A 16,838-nucleotide genomic window follows, 5' to 3' on the forward strand; every position below is an offset into this window, starting at 1 on the left:
TATTCTGCATAGTAACTTTAACAGTCTTGGATAATTAAACCTGGACAAAAATAAAGAAATCATTATCAAAGAAGCAGAGAAAGGGAACAACATTGTCTTCTTACACCCTGATGATTACTTTAAAGAGACAGAATAACAGCTATTGGATACCACCTGCTACAAAAAACTGTTGAACAACCCCCCTGAACAAATTACAGCAGAAATTGCAGACAACTGGAAAATGTGTATGAACAAGGAATAATCCTGAGAAGAAAATCAATATCTACTCCCAGAACATCCAACAATGGCAATCTTTTGCCTGTTGACCAAAGTACATAAAACAATATTATGTGCCACCTCTAAGACCAGATGTACCAGGAACTGATTGAACAAACTCACAAATTGATGAATGTGTGGACCATCACCCACAGTCACCAACAAAATGTCTTCCCTCATATACCCATGACACTGAGCTTGCCTTACAAAAAATAGACATTATTGTCTGGCAAAGACTATGTGCTAGAAACTGTTGATATGCTGAATCAATATACATAAATCAAACACAAAGTTGGATCTGGATCTGCACATGTTCTTGAAACCAACAATATGGTAATTAATATGGTCAGATCTCACATAACCGACAATGTCTTCAGGTTTAAAAAGCAATAGTCTTTACAACCTCAAGGGAACAAGATGGATGCCAAACTTGCGGCACGATATGCTTCATCTTCGTGGTGAAAGTTGGGAAACCTTGGCTTTGAAATAAATATCTTCAGGAATTTATCCTGCATCTGACCTTTTGGGGATGGTACACAGATGATTTTTTTGGCCATCTAAGAGGGACCGCTCATACTATAATATGCCTACCTACGGAAAAGGATACAGAATAGATGGAACTTCTAGGCAACCTTTACCATCTGATCACAGCAAGTTTTTGGATCTAGCAATTTCTATTACAAACAACAAAATACAAACCACACTGCAAACAGAAAAAAGAAAAAGAAAAGAAACTTCAGCAACTCACTACTTCTAGCCAGCAGTTGCCATCCACTGAGTACTACTGGCAACACTAAGTAGGGTGATTTCCTGGGGACTCAAAGAAACTGAAATGAGGATCAAAGCCCATGAGCTCACACGCTATCTATCAGCTTGAGGATACGATTGGACTCTTGGAAAAACATCTAAAATATCTACTGAAGTGCACATCTTCAATGGATTCGACTTGGTGAAGGAAAACCGAAAACAGATCCATCCCAACAAAGATCCAATTCATTTTATAACTAATTTCCATAACAAACATCACGTTAGACAAAAGCTCATAGAAACAATGCCCCTAATACTCATAAAATCCCTTTACTACAAAAAGCTCACGTATAAATAAAGCTATTTCTCATGCACTTTAAATTGGTTTCCTACGTGGCCCCAGCCTCAGGCAAATGCTCTTCTGTTCCAAAATATGGATAATATGAAGAAACAGGCAATATTTCTTGAAAGAGCTAAATACTTTTTTATATTTACCAGCATTGTGGTAAACTGTGACACCACATAAGTATGCGCTATACAATGCCCTTGTCAAAAAGTAAATATTGGGAGTACTATTCAAGAACACTACTGGAACAGTCACAAGACAGAAATAAAGGCATCTCTAACTGAACACTGTTCACAATATCATGAACACATGAATAGAAGAAACTGTACGTTCTTTGAAATAGAACAAATACGACTAAGTTCATGTAGTGGGAAATGTGAATTGAAATTAAGCATAAAAAAAAGAGCGAATGGTTCCTATGGCAAGATACGGTTCACAAAGGTCTTAACAAGGGTGTTTAGATGCATTACTGGCTATCCTGAACTGCGTTCTGATAATCATCCCAGGCCATTTCTGTCTCACTGCAGGAAGCTTCGCCCAGCTGTAGTCCTGTCTTTTCAAATATCTTTTCCATACCACTACCTACTATGTCTGATGCATGTACTAGAACAATTCCTACAACCAAATTGAATTTACCCATGTGTTGAATTATTAAAAGATGAGCGCTGTACAAATTGTTGTAACCACCCCTTGTATACATTAATGATTGTCATTTTGTTCTGAAAATGTTATATGCTTTGCCCTTAGATTTGACAGTTTTTGTAGACTATTTTGGTATTAAGTTCATAAACCTTACAGTGTCATTTTTCAGCACTCTGAGCTTGGTTCAAATGTTTGGTTGTTATTTCTGGGTTCCCTACATTATTGGGCCTATTATTACTGGGCCAAGTCCTACCATTGTGGATATCCCAATAACCATCTTTCATATGACCACAGGTATACCATGCATTATTGGCTTAAAATCCACACTTTTACCACTTCCTCCCTCAACATTAAAACATTTTCAGTAGCTGCCTGTGGATGTATGAAAATTGCTCATTCATTCATACTTAAGTAACCTTGAGTTCTTAATTTGCTCTGGACAATTTTGTAGCTCTGTCTCCCACCGCTGACAATCAACTGATGTCATTCAATTTCTCATTCCCTCCTAATATGTAGGCCACTGTGAGCCGTGAACCAAATTATCCAGGCTTCCACTTTTTTGAACATTCCTAAATATCTTTTTGTGGTACTCTTTGTCTTTAACTTTGTGAGACAGATCCTTGGCCTGTATGTCAAATCAGTGATCATGCTACAGTTCCTTCATAGTCTTAAAAACTGACCAAATGGTAAGTTCATACGCAACACCTTTGGATGGTAGCCGTCAAACCTAAAGAAGCGCTTGCAGTCAGTTGATTTATGAAATGTCCATTTCTTCAGGATGCGGTCTTCAATTGTTATTGACAGGTCGAAGAAAGAGGGCTTGTGACCTGAGCATGTGTATGAGAACCTTAAGGATGGGTTTAGTCTACTGAGCCAGATATTTTTCTATGTTTTCCTTTATTTGGAGACGCACATGAATCACATTGTGCATTGTTGCTGTGTTCACCTCTTCATAGGTTGTGTGGGGTACAATCCAGTGGTCGAGCCTCACTATAAGGATATCAGAATATTTATACAACATATCTGTATTTAGATGTTGTTTGTTGTATATTTATATTGTTCAGGTTACATTCATAAGATATTGATGACATTCAAAATGGAGAAGAAAATGTACTAAGTATGTACCTTCTTTTCTGCACTATTTGCATGTGTATATGAGTGTATGTTGGCACTGCTCACTACACTGAGTACCCACCTAGTAGACTAAGGCATCAGAAACAGCCCTGAACAATCACTACCAATCCCTCCTGCGCACCATAGGTGAGATACTCGTTGACCACAATGCAGAACCCTGGGAGCATAAATAAACCATGAGTTCTCATTTTGTTTGCTTTGAACCTTAACATGGACAACCATTCAGAACAGAATTTTTTTTAGGTGGTCCATAATTCATTTTAATCTAATTACTCTCCCAAACTACTGCATAACCTCTTACTTCAATAGAGAATGGCTAATATCTTTTTGTCTGGATAATATCAGACATAGAGATAAAAAGTCTTCTGACAAACAGCCCCTTTGTGGGACCCACTGGGTAGTGCAGTGTACACCCAAGGAGGAGCAGAGCCCAATGATTTAGCATGCCCCCTGGTGAGTGAGGCCTTATGTATCCTGAAAAGGATATTTCTAATTACCTGAATAAGTCCACTTACCAAAGTTTGGTTAAGTAGGACTCACGGAACAGCATACAAAGCTATTGTTTCTTATTTGGAAGGATGTATGCTGAACCATCCATAAACCTCTCATTACCCTTATTTCGATACATGGTCAAGGTTCGACAGATATAAACTGGCAGAATCTGTGTAAGGAAAATACAGCACATTTTGACTTTTGAAGCATCAAACAGGGGAAGGAATGTATCATTAGCCTTGTATTCCCCATTTATGGTATGACAGAAGTGGACACAGACACAGTTCTTAGCGCCATCCTCAATAAAGAGCACTCTGGCGCACATTTATCTCAAGTGGGCATTCCCTCAATTGTATAGAGGTTTTGGTAGTTTTCTATTGAGCTTGTTCAAAGCATAATCTTATCAAAACAGCTCTCAAAATATAATCACTTGATAACGGACTGGCGCTAATGCAGGACTGGCAGGAAAGTATAGTTGAATACAAGATGAGCTCTGAAACATCCCTGTAAGATGGATTTCAAACAGTGTAGCTTGTTACGTTCCTGCTGAGACTTGTTCTTAATAAACACTCCTCCATGGATGTGAAATTTGCACTGAGGCATTAACATAACTTGATACATCTGCACAACTCTGACATTTATGGTTAGTCATTCTGCAACTTTACCACCCCAAATATTACCATATCTTTCAGTGCAGTACAGTCAATACTTTTACAACTTGATAACTCGTGTTATAGGATTGCTGAATGATAAATGACATTCCATGACATTTCAGGAAAACAATTGTTCATTAAACATAGTGACTAACAAAGCAGGCTAATCAGATCCAGTGAAAGCTAAACAAGAAAAATACACAACATACTTACAAAAGATTTGCCAACCCCAGCATGCCCATGCCCCTGAAGTCTGTTTTGGGATCATCTCCTTGAAAACCAATGTCACCCCACTGCTTTGTAACTCTGGATTTTAGTTTTTCATGAGGCTTCAAGAGGTTCCAGAGCTAAAAAATAAAAAAAGAACATAAGTAAGCATGGCTAATGCCAAATATCTTTGTTTTCCTCATTTTAATGTTAATATTTTATTTGCCTGAAGGGTGAGAGCACAGAGCACCGAGCACATAAATTTAGAGGCAAATGTACTTTATTACATAAAGTGAATAACTGTATCCCCCAGCTTTCCAGCCTCTGATTACTACTACATCATGAATTACAAAAAAGGCAGAACGTTCTCTGGTCCAAGGAATGAACAGCACCTGTCCAGCCCCATTACCCTTTCTCATGACTGGTAACCTTTAAAATGAGCATGCTGTGATGAGACCTTGTTTTTCGTGTCCTGGGCCAGAGAGAGATAGCTGGGTAGAGTATTTGGTCTGTTCTGTTATTCACTACAGGTGTCCAAGGGCCATAGATAATATTTCATGTCAACTGGAACAACCCGGTACTCCCATTATAATGCTATTACTTGAATGGTGGCTTGGTAAACAGCCAAAACTTACACCTGGAGGGGATAAAAGCTTTGAATCTGAATGCAGAAGGACAGTGACCAGACACAATCATGGTAAATGTGCAGTAAGAGTTTCAATTTGGTAACAAGACTGTGAGGCCCCTTTGATATACAGCACACTGACCAATATTTGGCTTGTGAGACAGAAGCATGTCATCCAGCTCCCCAGCCTGCTGAAGTCTGAACGGTTTGCTCAGCTGATAGATATTCTAAGCCCAAAGTTGCTCCTACATGCATAGCAGTAGCGACGTCAGGAGAAATATGCTCGTGGTGGTAGGTTCGGCATGCCATCATGGCACGACAGGCCACCTATGCTTTCTTTTTAAGTCAACACCGACAATGGGACGGTGAGGGTCTGTCGTAAGAAGACAACATAATTAATCTTCTACATGTTCTGTGACTTTTCGTCTACTGTGTGAAGCATACTTCTGTATTCTTTTTTCTTGGGGACCACCATGACATGGCAGTCCTGGAAGAAAATCACCACAAAGGGGATGACATTGGCTGAAGGTTTTCCTGAGGTCCAAGATCATTATGAACATGCAAAGTTGCTGAGAAAGTGAGTGCAACTAGTGAGTTAGGGACATACACTTCCTTATATAGCATTTTTAAAAATGCATTGGTGACAAAGTGAAAGATTTTGGAACTGCCGCTACAGCCAGGTGTAATTTTTTCTTCTGCAACTACACACTATTTCATGTGTTCAATAGAAGACTAAGTCCAAGAGATAATTTCCTAAAGAAAACGTGTTTATTTATTACGAGTTAGATTGATTTGACTGTGTGAGCTAAGCAGCATCTCACATCACAATTGCAGCCTCTCTTCCCCCAGTAGTTTAACAATCCCATGTCCCACAGTCCTACTTTATACGTATAAATTATTTTTCTGCCTGTTTTTGCCTTTCTGTTAATGCCATGTTTTCAGGTGTTCCGGCTTTTAGATTTATCAAAGTACTTTGTTTTGTTTTTTTAAATCTTATTTTATTGAATTCTGCAATACCCAATAGGGTGCATATCAAAGGTCATATGCAATATTAGACAACATAGGGTATTTGGTGAGGACTTCAAAGGGGCACAAAAAAACAAGACAACAAAATCGCAACAGGACAGACCACAGGGTGAAAGAGAAAGGTGTAATGTGTGCCCACACAGACCTGCGGAAAAGTGAACAAGGCCCATAAGACCCTGCCTCAGCCAGTAAAAGAGAGGAGTGAGTAAGGAGACAAAAAGTGGAGGGATAACCATTCTAACACCCTTCATCCCTGGCCTTGCGATGGGGAGCACACATAGAGGAAAGACTCTGGAACTGGTTGGTAAGGGAACGAATGGGGGAAAGTTGGTGTAAGAGTAATTAATGCAACTGATGTCAGCATGCAATATCAGGTCACACAGTAAGCCATACAAACAGCAATATGAATATTCAATCCCACTTAAGGAAGTGGGTTTAAGGGTCCCACAAGTGGCTCCATAAGCTATGGGTAATGGTCAATGAAGAAGCTAACAAAGTGATGTACAGGATGCAGAGGAGGACCTCGAGAGTAACCACAGGTGCTTGGGGCATGCCACATGAAAGAGAACTCAATCTTGCCTGTCAAAGAAAAAAAGGGGTCATAGGCAATCAATGTTACTTTATGTCAGTGTTTGAATGTGAATGCCAGAAAAGAGCAGAGTGCAGTCGAATAAGATGCAACAGTATGTTGGACCTTTTTTAATCTTGCGAGGTATTCACAATTGTCCCAAGATCATGTGCATGTACCATGCACACCAGAAATGAAAGAACTGTAATGGTCGTGAGGATCTAATCGTTTACGGATGTCTACCAGACAACAGTCTTTCAAAAGGTCTAGTGTTAGGCCTCTGTCCCTGGAATTACCAAGGTCAGGTCTCCTAGATTAGCCCAGGATCGCAACAATAGTCGGGTTCCAGTCAACCCCATCACCATCTTAGCCTTGCCAAATTCTGTAAAGATTTTGCACTGTCTGGCCAAAGGGGGCATAAACAGAATCAAACAATCACTACTCACCCCTGCACAGATATTTTAACCTAAATGTAAGAGCCCCCCACATCTGTCCAAGTCTTTAATACAGTCACTGTATCTCCACAAGAGGAGGGCTTCCATGTATTTTATGAAGTCTACAGAATCAGGCAAATCAGGCTTAGATCTTGATGTACTACACATGTGAAGTAACTTGCCTGCCCAGTGCCTTTTTAGTTTTGAGGCATCAGATGGGGAGATGTATCCTGAAAGAGGGCAATGTCAGGGGCTTTAGTGGCCAAGTAGGAAATAATATTTTGATAGTGGATGAGACCACTACCATTCAAAGAAACCATGTTGAGCGTTTTTATGGTAGTCATGATTGTTCTATGCACAGGGTCAAAGCCATGTCCTGCTACGTTAGTGTTAGAGAAAGGCATCACCAGGGTGTGCAAGAGTTATTTAAAGTCCACAGCACCCCAAGAGACAGTTGTACCCCTAGTAGCACTGAGTGGGCTCAATGGTGGCTAACCCAACAAGCACAAATGACATACAGCACTGTGAAGTGAGACAGCATAGCTGGTAGGGGTTTCCTAATAACACCTTGAAAATAGAGACTCCAAAGGGAAATTGCTGGAGGGGGAGAGTGCATGCAGGTAAAAGTGGAGGATGAGGGTAGTGGGGTTAAAGATGAGAAATGCTTGGAAGAGGGCAACTGTATGTGTGCAGCGGTGGAGTATCTTCTATCAGCAAAGATATGGGAGAGATCAAGAGGAGGGTCTATGTGAACCCAACCAAGGCTCAAACAAATAAATGTGTACAAGTGAGCCAAACACTCAGACTCATCATCTCATTGCCCATCCAGGAGGCAGGGTATTGGACAGTGAAAGCAATCTAATAAAATGAAAGCTGAGGGGGAGGATGACGGACTCCACCAGGAACACACATACAAGGCAAAAGAAGGAGCATTGCCTAGTCAGGATTCCCTGCACATACAGCGTGGATCACAGAATCCTCATCAGAGGTTTGGTAAACAGCCTCACTGGAAATTGGGGTATATCCCAGCAACATCAGGGAATTGTGCCATAACAGCCAGCAGGTGTCCCAGTAATATAGGGAAGACACAAGAGAGTCACCACTGTGAGGTTTCAGTTGGGGGTACAGAGACCAAGAACTCTGTTGAAGCGTCAGCGTTTGTGTGGAAATCTTGGACTTTTGAAGGACATATTCCTGTTCCATTTGAGAGGCAGTATCAGCAGTCCAGCGTTTCATAACTGACTCCAGTCTGTCTATTTTCAGCCCTAGATTCTGTGTCAGATTCACTGTGCCCTATGTTGTCCTTCACATGAGGAATGGGGGCTGGACCTCGAAGTCTTGACTTCACCAAGTCTTCTGGTTAATTGAACTCTCTATTCCAAGAGATTGCTAGTTTTCATCAGAGTAACTGAGTCTCACAGCAGGATGCAGTGGTGCACCCACCTACAGGGGACATTTTGTGTTTTCAAAAGCAGCTACCAGATTGATACACCACTTCAGGAAAGCGCACCATAAGCACAAGTGTGTCAAGGGTGGCCCATGCCGTATAATCGGCTCAAGCTGTACAAAGCTTCCAAACAGTGAAGGATACAGTAGACTGGGGTAGAGCAGTCAAAACTTCGGACCCACAATCCTGCACAATCAGGTCATCCATGACCTCAGTGTGAGATTAGGAAGCGTGTTCACAGAAGGCAACGCCATTTGCTTAGGTACATATGGGGGAGGAAATTTGGGGAATGTGCTCACTGCTCAGAGTGCCGGTGCAGTCACAAGGGTGTTGTGGCACTTCTCTACCACTGGGCCCCTCGAGCAGCAGGGCAGCTCACCCAACAATGCAGCCCTGAGGTGTTATACCACTGCAGGGCATCAGCCTTCGACACCTCCATTCACACACCAAGCAAGGGTAATGTCCAGAGTATTAGGTCTGCCTGAGTCCACACAGGTACCAAGGTCAGTGTTTTCTCTGAATGCCAGCTGGCAAAGCCCCACAAAACAGGAAAGAGTGAGCTTTCACAAAGTGACTGTGGAGCAACCCTGCTGCCTACCGCCATGCAAGGTTTCTTCCATCTTTGCTGCTGCTGATCCTCTATTACGCCCAGAAGTGTGAATATTGCAGGTGTGGGAGAAGTCAACCACTGTTGGCCTCTAATACAGTTTGGCAGGTCCTAGAGAGCCAAAGTCTTGCTATGTTTTTGGTAGGAGCTCCCCCGCCATTTACTTGCTGTAACTGATCCTAGACAATGGGAGCGAAGCAGAGAGTTTCTTCTATCCAGAGATGGTGATGTAGCAGTTTGCAATGAAAATGTAAACCACTAAACTAGACGTTAAGGTATCATGATCCTCCTGCCTGCATTTGGACCCAGACAATCCTAGGCCCTAGAGAAATGGCATTTATTTTCACCTCCAATAGCCCTGCCTTCTCTGCAGAGGAAGAGGTGAACACTTGAGGTCCCTTACAAATCTACGAAGATACCAGTTTCTATGGGACAAGCGTTATTGGTAGCAACTGACAAAAAGTGAGCAAAACCAAAAACTATTGCTATGTAGAGCCTCAAGAAAAGACTCTTTGGTGCTGCTAGCATAGAGCAACCGATCTATGAGGTTCTGCGAACATTTGAACATATTCAATTACAGCCATAAAAATGTCTTGGTCTGGGCTCTACTATTATAATGGCCAGGATCTAATTCCAACAACCCAAGGATAAGGCACCTTCGATATTCGCACTGATTTTATTGACTTATAAACAGAAATTAGATGATTGGGATGAAATGTAAATAAAAAGACCATAGTACTCAAACAGGAAAAAGAAAACAATTCACCTCCAGTAACTGCTCTTCGTGTGTTGGGTTATGTGAGTCATATGGCTGCTTCCTTAAGTTTTCGACATCAAGGTAGAGTTTTTTATAACCAGATATCTGCAAAAGGCATAACTTAAATTTTGGTTTAAACCTGCAAAACAAAACAGTGTTATTTTGTATATAACAATTAATCTCTGAGTGCTTCCTCTTTGGATAATCATACATTATGTGTGTTTGAGTAAGCCAAATATGTTACATTGAATAAGTCAAATACATAACAAAATACTATGTCAGCAGGTCCATCCACTAATTGCATAGTTTGCCTCTTATCTAACCCTCATGACTACCCCTTTGAAAATAAGTGCAATGGCCTGGGGAAGATAGACCACTCTTCAAAACTATGGGGGTCATTTTGACCCTGGCGGTACATGACCGCCAGGGCTAAAATGATGGAAGCACCGCCAACAGGCTGGCGGTGCTTCCTGGGTCATTACGACCACGGCAGTTTTCCGCCGCATTGGCCCCGGCGGTAGTCATCCGCTAGGGCAGCGATGCTAGCAGCGCTGCCCAGGGGATTACGAGTCCCCGACCGCCAGCCTTTTCCTGGCGGTTTGAACCGCCAGGAAAAGGCTGGCGGTACGGGGAGTCGCGGGACCCCTGGCATGGGCAGTGCAGGGGCAGACAGTGAAAAGCACGACGGGTGCAACTGCACCCGTCGCACGGCTGCAACACCGCCGGCTCCATTTGGAGCCAGCTCCCATGTTGCGGCCCACATCCCCGCTGGGCCAGTGGGCGGAAACTCGGTTGTCAAAATGGGCACCGCGGGAGTGCGGCCGCATGGCGGTTACAACTTGGCGGGCGGCACTTGCCGCCCGCCAATGTTGTAATGAGGCCCTATATGTTTTCAGTGGAAATGTTTACAACCTTCTTCACACTCTATCAAACACCCTTTTCTCTGCCTATTTCTCAAAAGAGATCTTCTCTTTCTTCTCCTTCATGCTATCTTCCCAGCTGCCCCAATTTCTTAGCATTGCTCGTTTTTTGTCTCTATTTTTACCCCGCAATAGAGGTCTGTAAACTCAAATGTTCTACTGTTTTTCCTCTCCCTTTGCCCACCCTATCCTCTCCATTGTCTCTTAGCTATCTATTTTTAGCTCTATCCACGACGTACTTTCTTCCCACTGATATAGTTTTCTCCTTCGTTCCACTCTGCTTGCTCTAATGGCTCTTGTTCCCCCCTTTTCACAATATATTGAGTGTTTCTCCTTCACATCTAATTCTTTACTGTGTCTCCATTCCTTTCTCTTCTGAATTGTCTGCCTCTTTGTCGCTGTCTGGAGTCTACTTCTTTCACTTCTGCTCTCCTATATGTTTCTCCACCACCTCTCTTCAGTGTCTCTATTTTTCCAGATGTATAATCCAATTACTGTTTCTTCTTCCATCTCCCAAATGTTGTATATTTATCTCTTGCACATTTTTGGTTTACTCGTCTGCTGTGCTGTTCCTTTTTCCACTTTCTCTTTAGTCTTCTCTCTCCACGGTGGCTGCTTCTTCTAGCTCTTCTAGCTGTACTGCTTCTGCTCCCACTTCATCTTCCCACAGGTTTTCTAATTCTTCTTCCTTACCTCTCTAGTGTATCACTTATTCTACTCCTCTTTCTATCTCTCTTGTTCTTTCTCTGCTCTTTATTTACTGCTACTCTCTCTAATATATTTTTCTCCACATCCCCTCTTGGTTGCATGGTTGTGCTCTCTCTTCAGCACTTATCTCACTGAAACTTTTTCTTAGCTCTCACCAACGTTTTTTCCACACTATTTTCTCTAGGTCTCTCCATGTCTCTAGATTCGCTCTCTTTCTGCACTCCAACTTTCACAACCTTCCCAAGACAATATTTACTTTTCTCCTTCTCCTCTGTAACTATATTTCTCTTCCTCCCGCTCTCTTCAGGGTATCAGAATGGCCCACCCTTCCTCTCCCATCTTTGGTTTTATTCCCTGTCTCTTTCTACAGCCCCCCTCTGCTTCTTGCTTGACGTCTGCCTGGGTATGCTGCCTGAGTCTGCAGCCTTGGAGTGCTATAACATATTGCAGCTTTGAAGTTAAGTAACATATCCTAACACTGGAAAAGAGTATATTGAGCAGAACTTGCCAGATGACAAGAGAAAGAAAGTTGCTATGGAGATAGGAGACAAGAGGAAGGTTCGTGATGGGGAAAACAACACAAGAAGATGCCATGAAAAAACGTGGTGTGAACGGATACTTGGAAGTCAATACATAAAGGAATGCGGAGCGTAAAAGCACATCTTAAGCATGAGTAATAAAGTATGTAAAGACATTTAATACTCAAGCTTCAACATTTCTCAAATGTATGATAATTTACTCTGCTCCCTAGTATGCAGCAAAGTACATAAAAATGCACAAGGGTCACAGGTGATGCATGACACTTGGTAGGATTGCCAACGTAACCTGGTTAAACCGCAGTAATAGATGTGAAAGTGACAAGATACCTGTAAAACATACTACTCACAGTTTCCTGATTTAAAAAAAATTATTACTGGCTTTTATAACGTACTAAATCCATTTTGCAATTCCATATCGCACGTTGGGTTTAGGAAGCCATACGATTCACTATTTGGAAGGGGCGTGTTTAAAGTGTTCTTTCTAAATAGCTATTCATGATGCTATGTATCAAAGTTGTGCAAGTGTAACTCGGTTCCAAAATATTGGCAAGTTTAGTTGGTAACACATTCACAAAAGGGAAGCAGGCGCATCAGGAGCTCTTCCCCAGTGTGAATTTTAAAAAAAAAGATTGGTTGGGGGTGTAGGAAGTAGTCTCTCAAACTAACATAAAAACTAATTTTTTCTAGATGCAGCTAATTTCCTTTAAGAAAAATAGGCTGCATTTCTGTAATGGCATCCAAATGCAGTGAGTCACGGTTTGCGGCCTACCTCATGAATACTGATGAGGTAAGTGGGATATTGGATTCTCTTTAACCTTGGTTTGAAAGGCATTTCTAAACCTGGAATTAGAAACTGTTGATGGTAAGAGAAATCTGGAGGAGTTTCATAAACTGAATTTAACTTGCAAAAGGTAACTTGATAAAAATAATTCTCCAGCAGAGACAGTACTCCTCCTTTGGGATAGGCAGATAAATGGGAAATGCAGAGGCAAGAGCTGACAGGTCAAGAACAGATGGAGCTCCTTCCTGAATTCTACGCTTCTAAAGTGCTTAAGTCCTACTTTCCCATACTAACTTAGGGAAGGACTACACATTCATATAACAGAAGAAGCTGGCCCATAAGCAAAGGTTTAGTACATCTATTTTCCAATTAAATAAAAAAGAATAGCTATGTGCTACGGCAAACTTTCCTTCCTGATTCACAGCATTAGGTACCATGGACTTACATTCTCGCAAAGTGCACAAATGAGCTCACTTTTGTATCTGCAGATGCGGCTGGAATGTGGGGGCTTCTGTGAGAGACACTCTGCTGGAGTAAGTGACATACCCCTTGGTAATAATTGCCCACCCCTGAAATGGACACAATGTTCCCCTGTCAAAGGAAGAAGCCTATTCAAGATGAGGAAGGGAATCTAACACCTCCATATGACGTGGGTAGTGCAGTGGAGGCAAGGAGACTAGGCCTCTCTGTGGGGGAGAAATGTTACCCTGTGGGGAAAAGAAAACAAAAGGTAAAAGCAGATTAATTGTTCTACACCATTTATTAATCAGGTGCATTATAGGAGATGTGAGTATTCATGAAAAATTACATGTCATAGATTTCCATGTGTACTCCTGGCATGCTTTGTGAACACCGGGAATATTGGAATTTACTCCAAACACTTCAGTATTTTTATTTTGATCTAATGAATTGGGTCTAGCATGAGATGAGGCAACTATTCTTCAGAGAGTCCATTTTATAAAAGAGGAGGTAATCTAATATGTGGTCTCTGTGATACCATTTGGGTCCCTGAAAGTTTTACCGCTAGAGATGTAGAGAACTTATGGAGTGTTGTTCCAGGAGCCTGACCTGACACAAGATGAATTATTAAACCAATCATTTGATCATATGGAATATCCATGAGGAAGAAGTATCTTTTCTTCACTTAACACACCTTACATCCTTTTGGTCATTAATCTTTTTTTCCTTCATCACATCTGTTACAGATTTGTCCACTTCAATTTCACTCTGTACTGCAGAACGTAGAACCTGAAAATAAAAATAAGTAACAAAATAAGAAAATGTAAAGAAGATGTAAGCATTAACAGTGAATGTTTCATTTAAACTACTGCTAAGTCTCTCAGACATTTATGGTAAATATGCTGCACAACATTTCTATCTAGAAATGCATTTTGATAGATTCTCTTTGGCATGGAGCCTGGTAACACAGATCAGACTTCAGAAACACATCCAGGAAAAAGAGGGGTTGCACAGAAAGATTAAAGCTATATTCCTTTAGTTATCAGTCAGCAAACTTTGTGCTGTATTATATGACTTTCTGTATACTGTGCCCAGCCAAGCAATGAAAACCCAAACCAAATAAAAGGCAAGTGAAAATTGTGCATTTGTCCCTCTATCTCTAAAGAATGTGCAGCAGTTGCCTGTGTCACTGGTGTTACTGACATGTAAAATGTGTTGGTTATTGTTCCAGAACCAACCACCCTACACTAAGGCAACCTGCCTCACTTCAGCAATAATGAAAATAACATGTCACAAAATATTTCAAGTGGGAAAAAGGAGGGTTATAATGTCAACCTGCATACACCACATAGCTTGAAGAAGCCTCTTCCTAGTCACCATAAGTTGTGTTGAGGTTCTCACTCTTTGCATCATCCCCCATATCGATACCCAAATGAAAGGCATGTTGAATGACACAAGGTACCACCACGGGCGCACAAGGTACCACCACGGGCTCATTCCCGGCCTCTACCTAGGACACACTGAATGTATGCCTTCTTGCAGTTGAGGTTTTGCAAAAGAACAGCAAATTGGGGAGTGTTTTTTTGCTTGGTGGAGATACTGTTTTGCATTATAGTGGAAGTCAGTTAATGGCTCTTTCCTGGTCTGAAACTTAGTAATGGGTTCAGAAATTAATTTCTGGAGGTCATCCTCTTCTGCTGTGGCTTGTTTTCACATTTGTGCTCATGGCTGTGATGTGTGATGTCCTTTTGGCTGCGCCCTCACAGTCCCACCACTAGCCACAGTCCACCTGGTGTGTCACTGCTGAGTGTTCATGGAGGCAAGAACTGTTGCTAATACAAGCCACACATACCATCTTGCTCACCAGGGGCCAATTATCCTGTGTCTGACAATCTGAACGCCACCACCCAAAAACCACAGTCACTAAAATAAATACGGATACCAACACAGATCCCTAGGACACAAATATACTTCTTGGGTTACAATTATGCTCAGGAAATAAAAGACTCTCACTAAACATTTTGTACTGCTCACATCTGCCAGACACACAGTGCTTAAACCCTTTGAAAGCTGTAACAAATAGGTATAAACTATATATTGTGTCAAGTTCATACTGCAACTATTCCAGAGTTCTGTAGTACGATAGAATGGGATGCTTTTAAAGTAGTGATCAGGAGTGCTTGTATACAGGAAATAGCACAAGTTTGTAGGGCCATAGAAAAAGAAATTACATAGGCCGAGAAACACCTCTCTAAATTATGGAAAAAGGCTGACAGCGACCCTACATTCGCCTCAGCCCATGTAGAGGTGAAGAACGCCTACACCGCTCTACTAGAGCGCCTCCAATGTTTTAACTTTTTATGGTCCAGCAGCTAAGGTACACAGGGAGGGAGACAAATCTGAATGTTTACTTGCTTGGCTTATTAGACAAGATATCTCTATATTACGGAAATCCAATCCCATTCGGGTGTAGTCGAGTGTTCTCAACGTGGGATCCTGTGAAAATTTCAGACTTACTACTCCTCTGTCTACCAGGCACCCCTGACGCCACTATGTCTGCAACACAATCTTTTCTGGCGGACCTGACCCATCCCCTCACCCCCACTGCCACTGGAGCAACTTTAGACACCCTAATCTCAACTACAGATGTCACACAAGCTATTTAGGACCTGCCACATAATACAGCAGCTGGCCTCGACAAGCTCCCTCAGGAATATTATGCCACTTTCTCTTCCCTCTTCACACTCCGGCTCACAGAAATGTTCAACTCTGCCATCCGCTCTGGAAAGCTCCCCCGGTCATTCCTAGAATTCCTCCTAGTTTCCACCCCAAAACTCGACCGAGACCTAACACTCCTGGGCTTTGCAGGCCAATAGCTATCCTAGGAGCAGATTATAAAATCTTGGGTGAGATCCTAGCAAGTAGGTACTCTCAGGTTGTCCCACAGCTTATACACAGACCAGAATGGGTTTGTCCCAGGCCGAAACACATCACAAAATATTCAATGCCTTTTTCACATCCAGGAACAAGTTTAGGGCCGTTTCACCAACGCCGCATGCCTCAGTAGGTCAAGAGAAGGCGTTCAATACCCTATCCTGGGATTACCTCTTCTTGGTGCTCACCCACATGGGTGTTGGAAAATGCCTGCTTGCGTATACTCGGTTGCTATACAGGAACCCCACATCTTGGATACAGCTGGGCTCTCTTATTTCTGCCTCTTCTCCAGTGGGCTGGGGTACCTATCAGGGGTGCCCACTCTCGCCCCCGTTTTTTGCCCTAGCAATAGCGTCACCAGCTATACAACTCCCTAGGGAAGGCAAAACATGGGGCATACCCCTAGATGATCACATGCATATCACCTCACTGTATGCAGACGACTTGCTCATATACCTCCGAGATGTAACCTCAGATCTCACCCTCTTCACTTCATTTTGTTCACCTTCGCTAAAGATTCTGGACTACGGGTCAATTGGTCCAAGTCAGAAATCTAT

The 16,838-nt window shown here is 42.1% G+C and overlaps 1 protein-coding gene across 3 annotated transcripts in view; it reads right to left on the bottom strand.

Moving 5' to 3' along the window:
• The window catches only part of ELMOD2 (ELMO domain containing 2), a 97,431-nt gene that overhangs the window by 35,221 nt on the left and 45,372 nt on the right, over window positions 1-16,838 (bottom strand). For all 3 annotated transcript variants that reach the window (XR_011205398.1, XM_069242591.1, XM_069242592.1), the window contains 3 exons: window positions 14,042-14,136; window positions 9,950-10,079; window positions 4,483-4,616 (listed from right to left, as the gene is read on the bottom strand). Coding sequence is in view for 2 of the 3 variants with exons in the window: in XM_069242591.1 (XP_069098692.1) it covers window positions 4,483-4,616; window positions 9,950-10,079; window positions 14,042-14,136 (359 nt within the window). In the remaining variant the exon portion in view is untranslated. The remainder of the gene's footprint in view (window positions 1-4,482; window positions 4,617-9,949; window positions 10,080-14,041; window positions 14,137-16,838) is intronic.

This window comes from Pleurodeles waltl, chromosome 1_2, assembly GCF_031143425.1.
Source record: "Pleurodeles waltl isolate 20211129_DDA chromosome 1_2, aPleWal1.hap1.20221129, whole genome shotgun sequence".
Taxonomy (NCBI): domain Eukaryota; kingdom Metazoa; phylum Chordata; class Amphibia; order Caudata; family Salamandridae; genus Pleurodeles; species Pleurodeles waltl.